Raw genomic sequence first — 16,719 nt, forward strand, 5'->3', positions numbered from 1 at the left:
AAAAGTCGTTAAAAGTAAAGGGGCTCAGCATCTCTAGGTGGATATAATACTGCCCCTACAGATGCTTCATAAATGGTTTTTGATATTCATTTCAGGGTCCTATACCACAATTGTGGAGTCTTTTGTTACATACACCCCCACCAAACACGTATTGTGGGCATAAAGTCAATCATGAAGTATGTCTGCCATTCTAATGTTCACAGGAGTCAGCATGGATGAAGTAATGTTCTAAGCAGGATATTATAAAGCTCTTTACTCAAAAGATCTTATAGTCTATAGGGTAATTGATACAGTTGCTTAATTGATTTTTGAAACAAAAAAAAAAATACCTTGTATGTGACCAGGGTTTACATCATAGAAGATGATGAGAGTCCAAATAGATTTTTTTCTTTTGTCTCAGTAAATAGGATAGACATTTCTTGCGTACGCCTACTGCTTCTGTCTGCCATGCAGATGGGAGTTACAGTCAGCAGTCTATTCTTTCACGTTGATTCTATCTACTGTAATTTACAGCCTGAAGTTTCTTCCAAAGAAATGCAGCATTCTGGGGAGATTTCCGAGACATCCGGTAGTCACCAGCAGCAAGTCACAGAAGACGGTGTAGACAGCCTGGCCATAACTCCTTGGTCTCCAGCGGGCATCTCCAAGAGTAGATCTCAGGACAACTGCACAGTGCCTGATAGGGAGCTAAGCCTTGAAAGCTTGGAGCCCCTGGAAGAGGACATGGCTTTAAATGAAGCCTTGCAGAGATTAAAACAGATTAACAAGAAACAGGAAATGCAGATCCAAGAGCTCCACGGTAGGAATTTGTACTTAGAAAGCAGGGTTAAAGAACTACAGACGAAGGTCACCAAACAGCAAGTTTTTGCTGACATCATAAATAAACTAAAGGAGAACATTGAGGAGTTAATTGACGACAAATACAACGTACTCCTGGAGAAGAATGATATCAACAAGAAATTCCAGGATCTGCAGGAGGTTTTGGCTAACACCAAAAAGCATCTTCAGGAAACCAAGAAAGACAAGGAGACCTTGCAGCTCCAGGTTAAAAAGATCAAGATCCATTATGTCCATTTACAGAAAAGGTCCGTCGCCGAGATACAGCAGAAAAACAGATTGGTCAGTCAGTACCTGGAGATAGAGAAGACCCTAAGCAAGAAAGACGAAGAGCTGCAAAGACTGCAGCGATACAAAGGAGAGCTGGAGAAGGCTACCAGTTCCGCTTTGAACTTGTTGAAAAGGGAAAAGGAGACCCGCAAACAAGAGATCTTGTCTTTTCAGGAGGAATTCCAGAAGCGGGAAAAGGAGTACCTGAAAGAAAGGCGGAAATTGAAATCAAGAGTTGAGAATCTGACGGCCCAAGTGAAGAATTTGCTCTTCACCTGTGAGAAGGAGAGGGCTAAAACTACGAAGTTCCAGCAGCAGGTGGATGAGCTGGCACAGGAAAACATGGGGCTCTGGCAGCAGTCTGCAAAGGGGGAGGTGCACACTGGCACCCCTAACTTTGAGATAATTCAGTCAAGAGAGCAGCTGGAGGAAGCGATGGAGCCAGATGGCACCCAGGTATCGATGCAGATGCCGAATGTCTAACACAGCCCCCAGAGTTTTCAGTAGTCTAGCTACGGACATTTAGACTTGATACTCAGATATGGCATTTGTTTGTAGGAGGAATTGGATTTGTTTGTTTGTTTTATTTTGTTTTAAAAAAAGAGAGAGAGAAGAGGAAATGTACCACCAATTTAGAGACGTTTCTACTGGTTTCTAGGCACTCACCTTAAAGAACAATAATTCTTGGCTTTTTGTGTTGGTTTTGGTAGAGGTGACAATTAACCTGGGAATTTTATGGGTACCCGTGATGAGTCCTGAGGATCATCTCTAGAAGAGTCCTTTGAAAAAGGACTTTTTCCTTTCTTCCTTTCCTTCCTTCTCCATTGTTGTGGGGGGAATTGTAGGACATGCCTGATTTATTTTAACTGGCTCAACTACCAGAGAATTCTTGAAGTGTGGTTACAAACCCAATTTAGCAATAAAATTGTTCTTTTTCTTACAAAGTAAAACTATAGTACATTTTACTTGTAAAATTATAAAGCATTGAAAATACTGCATTGGAACCTTTTATCAATACCTTTAAAGGAACTGAATTTTTAATGTCATTCTAAGACTTTGTTTTGCTTGTCTTCTTTGGCAAAATACCTAAAGTACGTCCAGGAAGGGGTAGTTTTCCCAAGTCAGGACACACCTATTATATTTTTTTCCTTAAAGTATGTGAATCTTCTTTCTTTCTTCCTTCCTTCCTTCCTTCCTTTCCTTTCCTTTCCTTTCCTTTCCCTTTCTTTCTTTCTTTCTTTCTTTCTTTCTTTCTTTCTTTCTTTCTTTCTTTCTTTCTTTCTTTCTTTCCTTTTTCTTTTTTTACAATTTTTTTTTCCGAGATAGGGTTTCTCTGTGTAGCTTTGGAACCTGTCCTGGAACTTATTCTGTAGACCAGGCTGGCCCTCAAACTCACAGAAATTCACCTGTCTCTGCCTCCCGGGTGCTGGGATTAAAGGCATGCACTACCACCACCCGCCAAAGTATATGAATCTAAGTAGAGTAAAATTGAAAATCTGTTTTGATTGGCTTGTGACAGGCTGGCCTTGAGCTCAAAATGCTAATGCCTGTGACTCCAAGTGTTAGATTTGCAGCTTTGAGCCACTGCACTGCCTAGGTAAAGTAAAATCATGTCAGTTGACTGGTTAGGAAGGAAGCTGGTCTGGGAACTCTGGTAGTGTATGCCAAGGTAAAGAAAGCAAGCCAGTTAGAGCCAGAAAATTGGACAAGTCTATTTTACCTTAAAAATTATTATTTAAATGTTGGTTGATCGGTTGGCTTTAGATGGTCTTGTTATGTAGACCAAGCTGGCCTCCTGTTTCCTGTGATTTCCCTGCCTCTGCCTCCCACATAGTTACAGGCATGTGCCACCGTGCCCAACTGTGTTGATTTTCATGTTGTAACAACTTGAATGGAACTGGTATATTGCTTTGAACATATTATGGAGTCATTCTCATAATAATTATAAGTGTTGTTTGAGAGTAAAATCTATTTTTTTATTTTTGGGAAAATACTGCTGTTATCTTAGTTTTGAAAACACATGAACTAAAGAGCTCTCCAGGAATTACCTAGATCAGGGACTCCCAAACTTGGGCATGCGCAGCATGGCAAGGAGGATTTGTTGACTGTTAGAGAACATTATATTCTAGCAAGGTCCTTGGGGGGAAGAGATGGTGTTATTTCAGGGGCCACACTTCAGAGTGCCTCCCTTTAGCAGATATCTTGAGTTTAGTTCTGCTGGAATCATGGAACCTTCCTTTCCAGATGGTTTTAACATGACGTATTTTTTTTTCATTTGTTTTCATATTAAGAAGTCAATTTCCTCAAGATCTCCTGAGTAAATTGGTAGCATGGGCACCTTGGGAGAGGGTTGAAGGGGAGGGGAGAGGCAGGGAGGTGAGCAGAGAAAAATGTAGAGCTCAATAAAAATCAATAAAACTAAAAAAAAAAAAAGAATTCCAACGGAGAGAAAATAACTGGAAAAAAAAAGAAGTCAATCTCCTAATCTTGACTAAAGAATTTCTTTAGCATCTCCAAATTCACCCTCATTTTGCTCTTTATTTTAGGTCCATTTTCTCAAAATATGCTCTGAGACCATCTGTGAGGTCAAAAGTATTTTCATAGTAATATTAAGACATTATTGGTGCGGTGTAGCTATTTCTTCTGCCTTCCATGTCAGTGTTTTTTTCCGTGTTCCTAATAAAGTCCTTCTGGGGCAGAGCATCAGAGCCACTGAGATGAGGGCCCAGGAAGCATTTGTTATTCTCAGTGGAAAACAAGTGGCAGTCACTGGTTATGGTCGTCCTAGTCTTTCGATCTGCATCTGCTACTCCTTTCTTCTCTCCCCGCCCCCTTTTTTTGAGACAGGATTTTCTTATGTAACCTAGACTAGCTTCAGACTTGTGGTGATCTTCCTGTTTTAGACTCCTGGTTGCTTGGATTACAGGTGTGAGCAACCATTTTTTTGCCTGGTCATACCTTTACAGTAAGACACAAGCTGCTTAAGAAATACGGTTTGGGGACTAGCTAGATGGCTCCATGGGGAGAAGCACTTGCCATCAAGCTTTAGAACCTGAATTCAGTTATTGGAATACACATGGTAGAAGCAAAGATCTGACTCCCCAAAATTGTTCTGTGACATCCACATGTGTTGCACACACAAAATGAAGTGAAATGTAATAAACAATAAAATATTTTTATTCATTTGACAGCTACAAAGAATGTTCTTTTTTTTTTTTTACATTAATCATAAACTGGCCCAGTATCTTAGGTTCTTCTTATTAACTAATTCTTATAACTTATATCACCCCATATTTCTTGTCTATGTTAGTCATGTGGCTTGGTATTTTTTTTTGGTGAGGCAGTCACATCTTGCTTCCTCTGCGGCTGGGTCACAACTGGAGACTGAGCTTCCCTCTTTCCAGAATTCTCCTGTTCTCGTTGCCCCACCTCTACTTCTTGCGTGGTTGCCCCGCCTATACTTCCTGCCTGGCTACCGGTCAATCAGCATTTTATTAAAAATAATACAAGTGACAAGATAAGTAACTGTTGTCGCACAGTACTCCCCCTTTGTTTTTAAACAAGAACTCTGACTCTAATACCCTTTGTTTAGTGTTTCTCCTGACCAATATCCATAACAACTTGTAACCAACATTCTAAACAAAAGAAAATATCCACAGTCCATTTTTTGGGAATGTGGGTATAGTTTTTCAGGCTACTTCCTGCTGATTTTGGGGTGCTGATAATCTTACAGGGACCTAAAGAAAAGTTAGAATTGTGGTAAAGTCCTGACTGAAAAATTCTGTGAGGCTTGATCATCTCAGCCAGTAGTCTTGAATCTGCTCTGAATGTAAAACTCAGACATCTGGGCCATCCACTCCTAACAGAGATTTCTCAGGGGGTCATCTTTGAGCAAACTCAATTTTTCTTAACCTGGAATGAATCCACAGTCTCTCATTTCCTGTGGAAACAAAAGCAAAACCTCTTCTCCAAAGTAAGATACCTTTTGACTTCAATTTTGAAGTCAGGGTACTTTCAAAATATCTATCTTGGATTAATTCAGCAGAATTTATAAACAAATATCTTTTAGCAGCTGTTGTTCCTTCCTCAGCATGCAAACAATTCAAGGAGAGCACAATAACATACAGTATCCAGATTCTCTATGTGTTTTCCATCTTTATATGGCTTTATTTTAAACTCTATTTCTTTTAATTTTTAGCTTTTTGAGACAGGGTTTCTCTGTGTATCTTTTGGCTGTCCTAAAATCCACTCTGTAAACCAGGTTGTCCTTAAACTCACAGAGATCCACCTGCCTCTGCCTTCCAAGTGCTGGGATTAAAGATGTGTGCCACCACACCCAACTACTCTTTTTTTTCTTTTTTCTTTTAAGGACATTTATCCTTTTTGTTTTATCTCCCAAGCCTACATATATTTTTAAACACACTCTAAGCCATTTAGAGGTTTTCTTCATCTGGATCTTTCTTTACTGTATATTTCTCTTTTTCTGACCATATGAGCCTTTAATTCACTAAGCAATATGACTATGATTAAAGCCTTGGCTTTAACATCTGGATCCAGCCCATTTCTTAGCTTTCTGAGATTCTAGCCTAATGGTGGAGGTACCGGCCAGAGCCATGTTTATTTCCACAATTCTATGGCATCTCAAGGTCCCTGCCACCACCAAAAGCATGCAGTCAGTTTTTCATCAACACCATTTAAGTGTTTCGTGTCAGGACCTCTTAAAAGAGCTGCAAGGTTTTGCAGCTAAAGCAGAGTCAGGAAGCCTCTCTTAGATGAGATGTGCTTGCCTCTAGGAAGCAGAAAAAAGTCAAGAAATTGCTGCTACCAAGAAGCCATGCTTAACTCTGTTCCCAAGCTCTCTCAGGTTTTCTGTGAATACACTTGTCCACATGTTGGGCACCATTTGTTGACTGAGGTTTCTGTTCTGCCCAGTCCCACAGCCATCAGCCATTCAGTCCCAAAGAATTCACACAGAGGTCTACATTAATCATAAACTGATTGGCCCAGTATCTCAGGCTCTTCTTATTAACTAATTCTTGTAACTTATATTAGCCCATATTTCTTGTCTATGTTAGCCACATGTCTTGGTACCTCTTTTGGCAAGGCAGTCACATCTTGTTTCCTCTGCGGCTGGGTCATGACTGGAAACTCGACGAAGAATGTTCTTAAAAGGAAAAATCAGTTTGAGAAGTGGATCAGACTCTGGAACTCATATAGCATACTATATATGTTTGTAACTAAACTAATAGCATGGGAAAAAAGACATTCTTGCTGGGTTGCTGCACATGCTTATAATCTCAGACATTTAGGGTCTGAAGCAAAAGGATTCCAAGTTCAAAGCCAGCCTAGGCAACATGCTCTTAACATTTTAAAGGATGTGCAGGGGTAGATAAGTGGTGAAGATTCTGGCTCTGCATGTGGGAATACTAACTTTGATGACCGCTCTCAAAGACATCAGTGCTTTTCCCATTGTTATTTCTCTGATGGATAGTATTTTAGAAGCTGTATGATGTATGGTGACATAATTGCCCTCCAGGCTGATGGGATGTGTATTAGTCACTATGGCCAGGGCAACTTTTATAAAAGGAAACATTTAATTGGGAGCTTGCTTATAGCTTCAGAGGTTCAATCCATTTTCCTATTGGCAGGGAGCATAGCGACATGCAGGCAGGCACTGAAGCAGTAGCTGAGAGCTTCACAAGATCTGAAGGCAGAGGGAGAGACTCTGGCTCTGGCATGGGCTTTTGAAACCTCAAAGCCCACCCCCAGTGACACACATCCTCCAACAAGGCCACACCTACTCCAGTAAGGCTGCACCCCCTAATCCTTCTAATCTTTTCAAAAAGTGTCACTCTCTGTTGACATTCTGATTCAAATCACCACAGGGTGTGAGTCCAAGATAAGAGTCCGGCCACCGCCTTTCCAACTATAGAATTAAAATTGGTTGCAAATGAGCCAGGGTTATAGCTAGGGATAGGAGGAGTACCTGCTTAGCACAAGTGAGACCCTGAGGCTGATCCCCAGTGCCCGCTAAACTGCAAAAACTAGAAAACTGCTCCTCCACTAACATTGTTATTTTGGAGAACATAATTTTAATAAGAGGCCTATTTATGTTGAGGCATAATGGATTGTTAGCCAAATGAATTAGTAAACAAACACTCTAAAATATTCTGTTACAATTTCTAATATAAAAAACATGGTCCTCAATATTTTTTTGTTTTTAAAGTTGTGCTTTGTTTTTTTTTTCAATAAATTTTAAGAGTATCAAGGCATCCCAAGGAAGAATGCTTTAGAACTTTTATACATAGTGTTTTACCAGCATCTTATTTAAAAGCTAATATGGATCCTCTGACTTTATTATGACAAATCTGAATTGTGTACGTATAGGGTGAAAAGGGGCTACCTTCTAATTTGTTCCTGAATTGCTCACCTTGTAAAGAAACCTCGGAACTCCCACCTATGAAGAGAACTTCTCCACTGGCCTCTAGAATTCACAGTCTTTTGGCCCTGACAGTAGGACTTCTCACATGTCAGGTAAAGATAGATAGATAGATAGATAGATAGATAGATAGATAGATAGATAGATAGATAGATAGATAGATAAATTTTTAAGTGAATCATCAATGAGTTCAAATTGTGGCCTTGCATGCCTTGGTTATGTGGCTTGTCCAAGTAACATGACCTTTCTTGGCCTGTTTCCTTAAATAAGGAACCATATTTGCCCTGTCCTGGGCAGCAACTGCACGTCACAAAAACAATATGAAAGGGTGTGTACTTGCTAGATTTTCAAATTAGCTTTTTCTTCTGTTGTGCATTTCTTCCATTTTAAGTACACTCATCTGAGATGAAATATGAATGCATAGCTTGCCATGTTTTTTTTATTATTTATTCGTTTATTGGTTTTTGAGATGGGGTTTCTCTGTGTAGCCTTCACTCTGCAGACCAGGCTGACCTCAAACTCAGAGATCCACCTGCCTCTGCCTCCTGTGCTGGGATTAAAGGTGTGCACCACCACTGCTGGGCACTATCCACTCTTAATAGCAATGTATATGCATGTGTGAGTCACGCGCAGGCCTTCCTATTAACTCCCAGTGAGATAATGAAGAGTGTTGGAAGCATGGACTTAATGTGATTTATCTCCTTTGGCCCCTTATTTCTGAAAGGCGGTTTTCCTTCGCTTCAGAGAAAATTTTTCAATCTAGTTTCTCAAACCATTATCCTTAGGATATCACCAATCCTGACGCCGAACATTGCCAAGATAGTAAGAAAACTAATGACATAATGCTGCAAAAACTGAAGAGCCTTCAGCTTCAAAAGAGAGATTTAGATAAAGAGGTGCTGTATTCTTCATTCTAAAACCCTGATTCGCTGTAGGGGGATGAAATAGTTAAAACATCACAGAACATTGCTTCTAAAGCTTTGGATTTTTTAAAGAAGTGCTCTGGACCAGACTAGCGTATTATGCTTGTTAGAAGTAGAGACACTAGCCAAAATTTGACTTGCTTTCAAATTAAAAAATCTACATTGGGAAATTTTATTCACAGAGACTGATGAGATGGCTCAATAGCTAGGGACACATGCCACCATGCCCAGTGACCTGAATTCAACCCATGGGACCCACATGGTAGAAGGAAAGAACAAACTCTCTGAAGTTTCCTTTTGACTGCCATGCATGAACACACACACACACCACATAAGTGTAATAAATTTTTTACATTTTTTTCATTTTCCCATGGCATTACTTATTCCTAAGGAGTTTGACAGTCCTTATAGTGGCTTCAAACTTTGTCACTTGGTCACATTTAAAACAAACCCTTTATTTCTTCATTGGGAAGAAGGGTCAGAGCAGAAGTACCTAGAGTCTCTCCATTGCCTTTTCCAAAAATTTAAATTTAACCATATTTATCAATGTGTATATGTTGGGGCAGTACATATGGGACACGGCACATGTGTGGCGGTCAGAAGTAAATATTCAGGAGTTGGTTCTCACCTCCACCACGAACTCCAGGCATTGAACATGACTCAGCATCCAGCTATACCCCTACCTCTGACATCTTATACCAAAAGGCTACCAGGTAAAAGCAGCCAGGCAAAGGCACAGTGGGGCCGCATTGGAAGGAACCAGGTCCCCAGGTGTCCTGGAGAAATCACAGAAGTCTGCACATCATTTCCCCAGCACTAACTAGTGATCACAGGGTCAAATAGACCAGGGAAGTTCAGGAAAACCACTTGCCCATAGAATTTTTATTGGGGAAATCATGTACCAAAGTTCCACCCACCAGAAAGCAAGAGTTCAGTCTACATAACATGCTGTGAACAACAGAGTTTGGCCTACTGAGTCATCCGTAGCAAGGGTCACAGAAACCTCATGCAAATCAGGGCTCTAGGTGACTTGCTAGCTGGTCTTGCTAAGCATAGCAGTCTTGGGCTGGCTGTAGAATCTCTTCATCGGGGAAGTGGTGAAATCATTAAATCATTCCAGCATTAAAGACTGGACTTGGTGTGGCTGCATGACTTTATGGTAAATGTTCTAGCAGGTAATTTTATTTCTTTTCCTCTAAAATATAAAATGCTTTTTTCTAGTTATTGAAACATAAAAACAGAATTACAACTCTTAAAGAGTTAATTGCTAATGAAAAAGCACTTCAGCATCACACTCTTGAGGTGAGTTTAACACATTATGCTTTGTCCTCAACATGCTAATACACTGAGGTATTGATGCTCTCTTGCCAAGTTTCCTGAAGTCCTTCTAACTCTTAAATAGCCTTGACTGTCCTGGAACTCGCTCTATAGACCAGGCTGGCCTTGAACTCACACCGATCCACCTGCCTCTGCCTCCTGAGTGCTGGGATTAAAGGTGAGCACCACCACCACCCAGCAAATTATGTACTTCTAAGAATCCAGTCACATGTTGCTCAACCCTCAATCTTTGAGTCTTAAAAAAAAATGTGTTTTTCATGCACGTCTATGCACCACATGTACGCAGTGCCTGAGGAGGGCATTAGCTCCCATGGAACTGAAATTACAGATGTTTGTGAGGCCACCATGTAGTGCTGGGAAGTGAACCTGGGACCTCTGCAAGATCAGCAAATTCTCTTAACTTCCAATCATTTCTCCAGCCCCCATCTTTGATTCTCAATGACACTGTGAAATGATAGGAGTGTGTAACTACTATAATGTGTGCAAACATATTTAATCTCAGGTCACAAATTTTGATGTGGACGAAGCCAGGAATGCCAGAGATGCACCTGTGTTATTGGCAGTCAAACTGGATAAATACCACAATCTAAATGAGGAGCTTGATTTCTTGGTAAGACAGACCAATATGTTATGTTATGCTCCCTTTTATACCCAATGCCATCCAACACATTTTAAAAAGTTATCAACCTTCAAAGTATTGCTCATTAAAATAGTCATACTGGCACTGTGGCAGCATTACCAATAAAAGTATAGAAGTATTTTCATGTTTTAAAATTGAAAAAATGGCGCAGTGGTTAAGCTGTAATTCCAGAGGACCCAGGTTTAATTCCCTCACAAGATAGCTCACAACTGTCTATAAATCCAATTTCAAGAGATCCAATGCCTTTTTCTTGCCTCTCTAGGTACCAGGCATGCAAGTTACATATAGATGTTTGCAGACAAAACATCCATACACATAAAATAAAAATAAAAATGAATTGTAAAAATAATTATAAAAAATTTAAATGTTGTCCAACTTGATTTGTATTTATACTAGTAAAATTTATGCCTTTCAAAATGCAGAAGCCAAAAGATCAACATGCTTTTATTTTCCCTAATTCTAAGCATCAAACCCAAAGCTTACCCCCTGCAGACAGGCATGCTACCACTAGCTATATCCCTTTCTTCGTTTTACTTGAAAAAAATTATTGTTTATTTTGTATGTATACACATATGTGTGTGAAATCCATACAGGTACCCTCAGAGATGAGAAGAGGGTGTTAGATCACTGGGAGCTGAAGTTCTAGTTGGTTACGAGCTCCCTGATATAGGTGTTGGGAACCAAACTTGAGTCCTCTGAAAGAGCACCAAAAGCGCTCTTAACTGCTGAGCTGTCTCTTCGGCCCCTCATTTATTTTTTCAAGATGGGATCTTACTGTGTAGTTCAAGCCAGCCTTCATATCAGGGTAGCCCACCTCAGCTTCTGGAGTTCTAGGCTTACAGATACACACCATGCACAGCTCTCCAAAATAGAGCTACTTTTCACTGTGGATAAAGCACACTTACACTTTTGTGTATTCTGCTATAATAGCTGCATTAAATAACTATGGTTGAAAATAACTTAGTTTGCATCAGGTGGCACAGAAAGAGAATGCAAAAAAATAGGAGGAAATGAAAACATGATTTGGGTGTTTAGACAGTTACAGAACAATTTTAAAAACGCTGAGTTGGTACAATATAATATTTTTCTTTTTTCTATAATATATTTTAATATATATATACAGTGTGCAATAATCAAAGCTTTCTTTTTACCATAACTTTGTGTTTGGAGTTTTGGCCACTTCCCTTCTGGTTATTTGTAGAATATGTTGCATGTTGCTGCAAACACTGGATCTTATTACTACTGTATTTTGATACCTGTTATCCAACCCCCTACCGTTCCGTCTTCTCCTCTATTCTTCCCTCCCTCTAGATATCACCACCACACATTCACTTTAACTGTTTAAAAGCATATTTCTATCAAAGAGAACTTACAGTGTTTACCTTCCTGAGTCTGACTTATTTCATTTACTATAATACCCTCCTGTTCCACCCTTTCAGCTGCATAAATATGTATCACTCTTACATGATGATCAAAGGATTTTTGTTTGTTTGCTTGTTTTGTTTTTCGAGACAGGGGTTCTCTGTGTAGCCCTGGCTCTCCTGGAACTCTCTCTGTAGATCGGGCTACCTTGGAACTCAGAACTGTTTGCCTTGGCCTCTGGAGTGCAGGGATTAAAGGCATGAGCCACCACTACCCAGCAAAGATTTTTTTTTTAAAGTCTATGAAGGTGGAAATCTGAACTGTTCTAATTTTATCACTATAGATTATGTATGTTAGATTATTACATTGTGCCACAAATATAATTTGAATAATACTAGAAAGCCCTATGGGTCTCACTATAATGACAAAGACTGACAAGGTCTCTGGTATAGCACAGGTGTCTGTCCTTGTATTTCTAAACCACTTAGAAGCAGAAATATGCACAATAGTTGCTGCATAGCCATTAACCTTTGAAAGAGAAAGAAAGTGGAGACGCATGCCTAAAATCCCATAACCCTGAAGACTGGGGAAGGAGGGTTTCAAGTTTGAGTCTAATTTAGGATATATAAATTGAATTTAAAGCCAGCCTGGTCAAATTAGGGAGACCCTGCCTCCAAATTAAAAAATAATATAAAATAAAATAGCCTGGAAGCAGAGCTCACGCATCACACACTGTAGGCGCTTGGTTCTTCTTATATGCCTGGAATGGAGAGGGAAGGAAGAGAGAGAGGAATGGGGTGTTGCAGTTTCTCCAGCACGGGTCCTCTGCAGACACAGAAGTATATTTCAAGTGTGAGAAGGCTGAAAATTACTCTTAGCACTGCTACTTATTGGGAAGTTTTCTCTAGTTTTTCTTCTGATATTGCTTTGAAAATTTGCCGGGTGGTGATAGTACACGCCTTTAATCCCGGCACTCAGACAGGTGGATCTCTGTGAGTTCGAGACCAGCCTGGTCTACAAGAGCTAGTTCCAGGACAGCTATGACTGTTACACAGAAATACCCTATCTTTTTTTTTTTTAAAAAATATTTATTTATTTATTATGTATACAATATTCTGTCTGTGTATATGCCTGCAGACCAGAAGAGGGCACCAGACCCCATTACAGATGGTTGTGAGCCACCATGTGGTTGCTGGGAATTGAACTCAGGACCTTTGGAAGAGCAGACAATGCTCTTAACCACTGAGCCATCTCTCCAGCCCAGAAATACCCTATCTTGAGAAAAAAAATAAAAAAGAAAGAAACTTGCAAAGAAAATATTAATAAGGTTTCCTGATGACCCTAAATGCCCCTTTCAGAAAAAAAAATTAATTTTTTACTTAAAACTTTTATTACATTTGATGTGTGTGTGTGTGTAAAACCATACTGGCATGCAAAGTGTCATGGCACACATGGAGGCAGAGGACAACTTGCAGGAGTTGATTCCCCTTTCCTTATGAATCTAAGGGTTTAGTACTCAAGTCACCAGCTGTGGCTGCAGGGGTCTTTACCCACTAAGCCATCTTGCCAACCTTATAGTCATTAATTTTCAATAATATTCTTGCAAACTGGACAATAGGCTGGACCATGATACACATTAAGCTGGAACTTAGAGATGAGCATCATTTGCAAGGGAAGGTCTGTCTCATGTATCATCATCCACACCACTGCTCTGCCTCAGACTCAAACGTGTCCCTGCACGTGTCATCTACACAAGGGATGGTGGGAAAGTAGGATGTGGTTAATGTCCGTAGCAGATGCTTGGTTATTTACAAAGCCATTTCACATAGGAAATAACAGAATCAATGAAAGTCCATCATAATTCCTGCCAGTGTGTTCCATATGCAATCTACCCCCAGATCCAGCTCGGCTATGTCACAACTCACTTAAGTGGAACTCAGTTTCAGAGATATTGGACTAAAATGTAGCTCTTTGCATTTTTCACACCTGTTTCACGGTGGTTTCCAGGTTACATTTTCACTGATGTTTCTCCATAGATCACAAAGTTGGGGGACCTTCTAGAGAGCAAAGAAGACCACTACAGCAGACTCATCGAGGAGAATGACAAGTACCGGAGACATGTAGGCAGCTTAATAAATAAGGTACATGTTTTCTGACAGGAAAACAAGCAAACAAAACCATCAAAAAATGACGCCAGGATCAATAAATGATGGGGATGTGGCTCAACTGGCAGAGCACCTGCCTAATGTGTGCCCTGGGTTTGGTCCTCAGTACAAAAACCAAACCAAGTTCAACACAAACATCATGTGAGAGCTAACAGAACTCTTGCTGGGCAGTGGTGGCGTAGGCCTTTAATCCCAGCGCGTGAGAGGCAGAGGCAGGTGGATCTCTGTGAGTTCGAAGCCAACCTGGTCTACAAGAGCTAGTTCCACGGTAGGCTCCAAAGCAACAGAAAAACCAAGCCCTGTCTCAAAAAACTAAAAACAAAACCAAACACAGAGCTAATGGAACTCCTGAGCTAAAAGGATATGAGGTTTGCCAAGCCCTTTTACCTCGTAAGCACATTAAATACCCCTATTAGCTGGGTAGCTGGAAAGTGGGCAAGAACCTTGCTCCAGGCACTTTAAATCTTAATTTCCCTACTTTACCCTCAAAGCAATTAAGTATCTTTCCAATTTAGTGTTTTAGTTTACTTTCTGTTTTCATTTTGATCTTTTGAGATAGTGTCTCCACGCACAGCCTAGGCTGGCCTTGGAATCTCACATTTTACTGCCTTAGCCCTCCCACCCACACACACACACAAATAAGGACTGCACTGATTTTAACCAAATAGGCTATAATCCTTAGTTGGCCTTGTATCATTGGTATCATTGTGTGGAAGACAGGCAGATCACAGTGCGCTCGCTGGAGCTGTCAAGTTTCTGGGACTCCCATTTCCAGACCAACTCATTGATGCTCATCTCCTGAGATCAAAATAGAAAAGGATGCGTGGTCTCTTGTGTAATTTTCATTTATTGTAATCAAACAGTTCAACTTCAACTTGTAAAAGTTTTTTGTTGTTGTTTGTTTTGAGACAGGATTTCTCTGTGTAGCCTTGGCTGTTGCAGAACTCACTCTGCAGACCAGGCTGGCTTCCAACTCACAGAGATCTACCTGCTTCTGTCTCCTGAGTGCTGGGATTAAAGACATCTGTCACCACTGCCCGGCTCAACTTGTAAAGATTTTAAAAAAGGAGAAGGTGGGCTAGAGAGATGGCTCAGGTGTTAAGAGCATTGTCTGCTATTCCTAAGGTCCTGAGTTCAAGTCCCAGTAACCACATGGTGGCTCACAACCATCTGTAATTAGATCAGATGCCCTCTTCTGGCCTGAAGGGATATATTGTATACTAAATAAATAAATATTTTTTAAAAAAGGAGAAGGTAATCAAATTAAACACAAATATTTGTATTTATTAAAAAATATATACTTATTTTCTCAAGGTAACATCATATGAAGAAATTATCAAGTGTGCTGATCAAAGACTTGAGATATCCCATTCTCAGATTGCACAGTGAGTTAATAAAACTAATCTTTTAAATTTTGTGAATATTAATTGATGTTTTATTTCATCCTCTGGCTTCTACGATCTTTTACCCTGACTCTTAGAAGTAGGAAAACTAGGGTGTGTGTTTAGGATGAACTAATTCAGGACCTGGTTCAGAATAAGCTGCTTTATTACTCATTTCGCATGGGGACGCCACTGGTTCAGGAGCCCAGCCTGGCCTCTGACCTTGCTGCTTTTCCTGTGGTAAAGCAGCCCCAGATAAGGAACTCTGTTAATACACATACTCCAGAGCTATATTACACTGACCTTATTGCAAACAAACAATACCTAAATGACATGCTATGGATTTGCCATTATCTAGTCTTATCTTTAGCCCTGTAACCTAAAAAGGGAAAAACTGACCACATATTCTGAATTGCCAGGAAAAGACCCAGATTCCTGTATTGTGAGACAGACAGATTATGTATGATTAGCTTTGGATTTAATGTTAGTTATGAGAAAATCTCATCATAAAATATTTAACAGGGTAATTGTATTATAGGTAACAATTTTAGCTCATAATCCTGACAGTATTGACTCACAGTCTCTGTGGTGGTTTAAATGAGAATGGCCTCATAGCCTCATAGCTTTGAATGCTTGGTCCTCAGTTAGTGGAACTGTTTAGGAAGGATTAGGAGGTATGGCCTTGTTGAAGAAAGTGTGTGACTGGGGATGGGCTTGGAGGTTTCAAAAGCCCATGCCAGGCCCAGTGTCTGTCTCCCTCTGCCTGGTGCTGATGACGTAAAGCTCTCAGCTACTACTCCAGTGCCATGCCTGCCTGCTTCCAGCCATAATGATGAGGCACCAACCCTCTAAAACTGTAAGCAAGCCCCCAATTAAATGCTTACCTCTATAAGAGTTGCCGTGGTCATGGTGTGTTTTCACAGCAGTAAAATAGTAACTAAGACAGCCTCCAGAGAACCTACAAAATATTTATCTTGAGGTGCAGGAAAGATGGCTCAGCAATTAAGAGCACTGCTTGCTTTTCCAAAGGTACTGAGTTCAATTTCCAGCAACCATGGTGGCTCACAGCCATTTGCAATGAGATCTGGTGCCCTCTTCTGGCCTGTAAGAATATATGCAGGCAGAGTACTGTATATTAATAAATCTTTAAAAAATATTCATCTTGAAAAGTCCATTTTTGTGTAAAATGCAATTGTTTCTTCCTTCAGTTTGGAAGAGAGAAACAGACATTTGGAATATTTAATTAGAATGCCTAAAGAGAAAGCCAGAAGGCCAAGGTAAGTTTTCATTCTTTTTTAAAAAATGTATCTTTAAGAAAAAATGAAGTATTTCATATTTTTCTAGTATAAAATATTGTTTGATC

At 40.0% G+C, this 16,719-nt stretch overlaps 2 protein-coding genes across 3 annotated transcripts in view; one reads left to right on the forward strand and one right to left on the reverse strand.

Annotated features, from left to right (window-relative positions):
• Positions 1-16,719, reverse strand: part of Riok1 (RIO kinase 1) — a 71,584-nt gene that overhangs the window by 39,095 nt on the left and 15,770 nt on the right. Inside the window, exons 1-2 of one of the 2 annotated variants that reach the window (XM_075969864.1) lie at positions 16,241-16,458; positions 6,199-6,271 (exon numbers count right to left, since the gene is read on the reverse strand). The gene's annotated coding sequence lies outside the window, so the exon portion shown is untranslated. Of the gene's footprint in view, positions 1-6,198; positions 6,272-16,240; positions 16,459-16,719 lie in introns of those variants that run through there. The other variant, XM_075969863.1, reaches the window with a different exon arrangement.
• Positions 1-16,719, forward strand: part of Cage1 (cancer antigen 1) — a 35,077-nt gene that overhangs the window by 10,906 nt on the left and 7,452 nt on the right. The window contains exons 4-11 of the mRNA XM_075969868.1: positions 514-1,563; positions 7,495-7,641; positions 8,332-8,442; positions 9,691-9,771; positions 10,310-10,417; positions 13,846-13,950; positions 15,289-15,359; positions 16,565-16,633. Of these exons, the coding sequence (XP_075825983.1) occupies positions 514-1,563; positions 7,495-7,641; positions 8,332-8,442; positions 9,691-9,771; positions 10,310-10,417; positions 13,846-13,950; positions 15,289-15,359; positions 16,565-16,633 (1,742 nt within the window). The remainder of the gene's footprint in view (positions 1-513; positions 1,564-7,494; positions 7,642-8,331; positions 8,443-9,690; positions 9,772-10,309; positions 10,418-13,845; positions 13,951-15,288; positions 15,360-16,564; positions 16,634-16,719) is intronic.

Source organism: Microtus pennsylvanicus, chromosome 4 (genome assembly GCF_037038515.1).
Source record: "Microtus pennsylvanicus isolate mMicPen1 chromosome 4, mMicPen1.hap1, whole genome shotgun sequence".
Lineage (NCBI taxonomy): Eukaryota > Metazoa > Chordata > Mammalia > Rodentia > Cricetidae > Microtus > Microtus pennsylvanicus.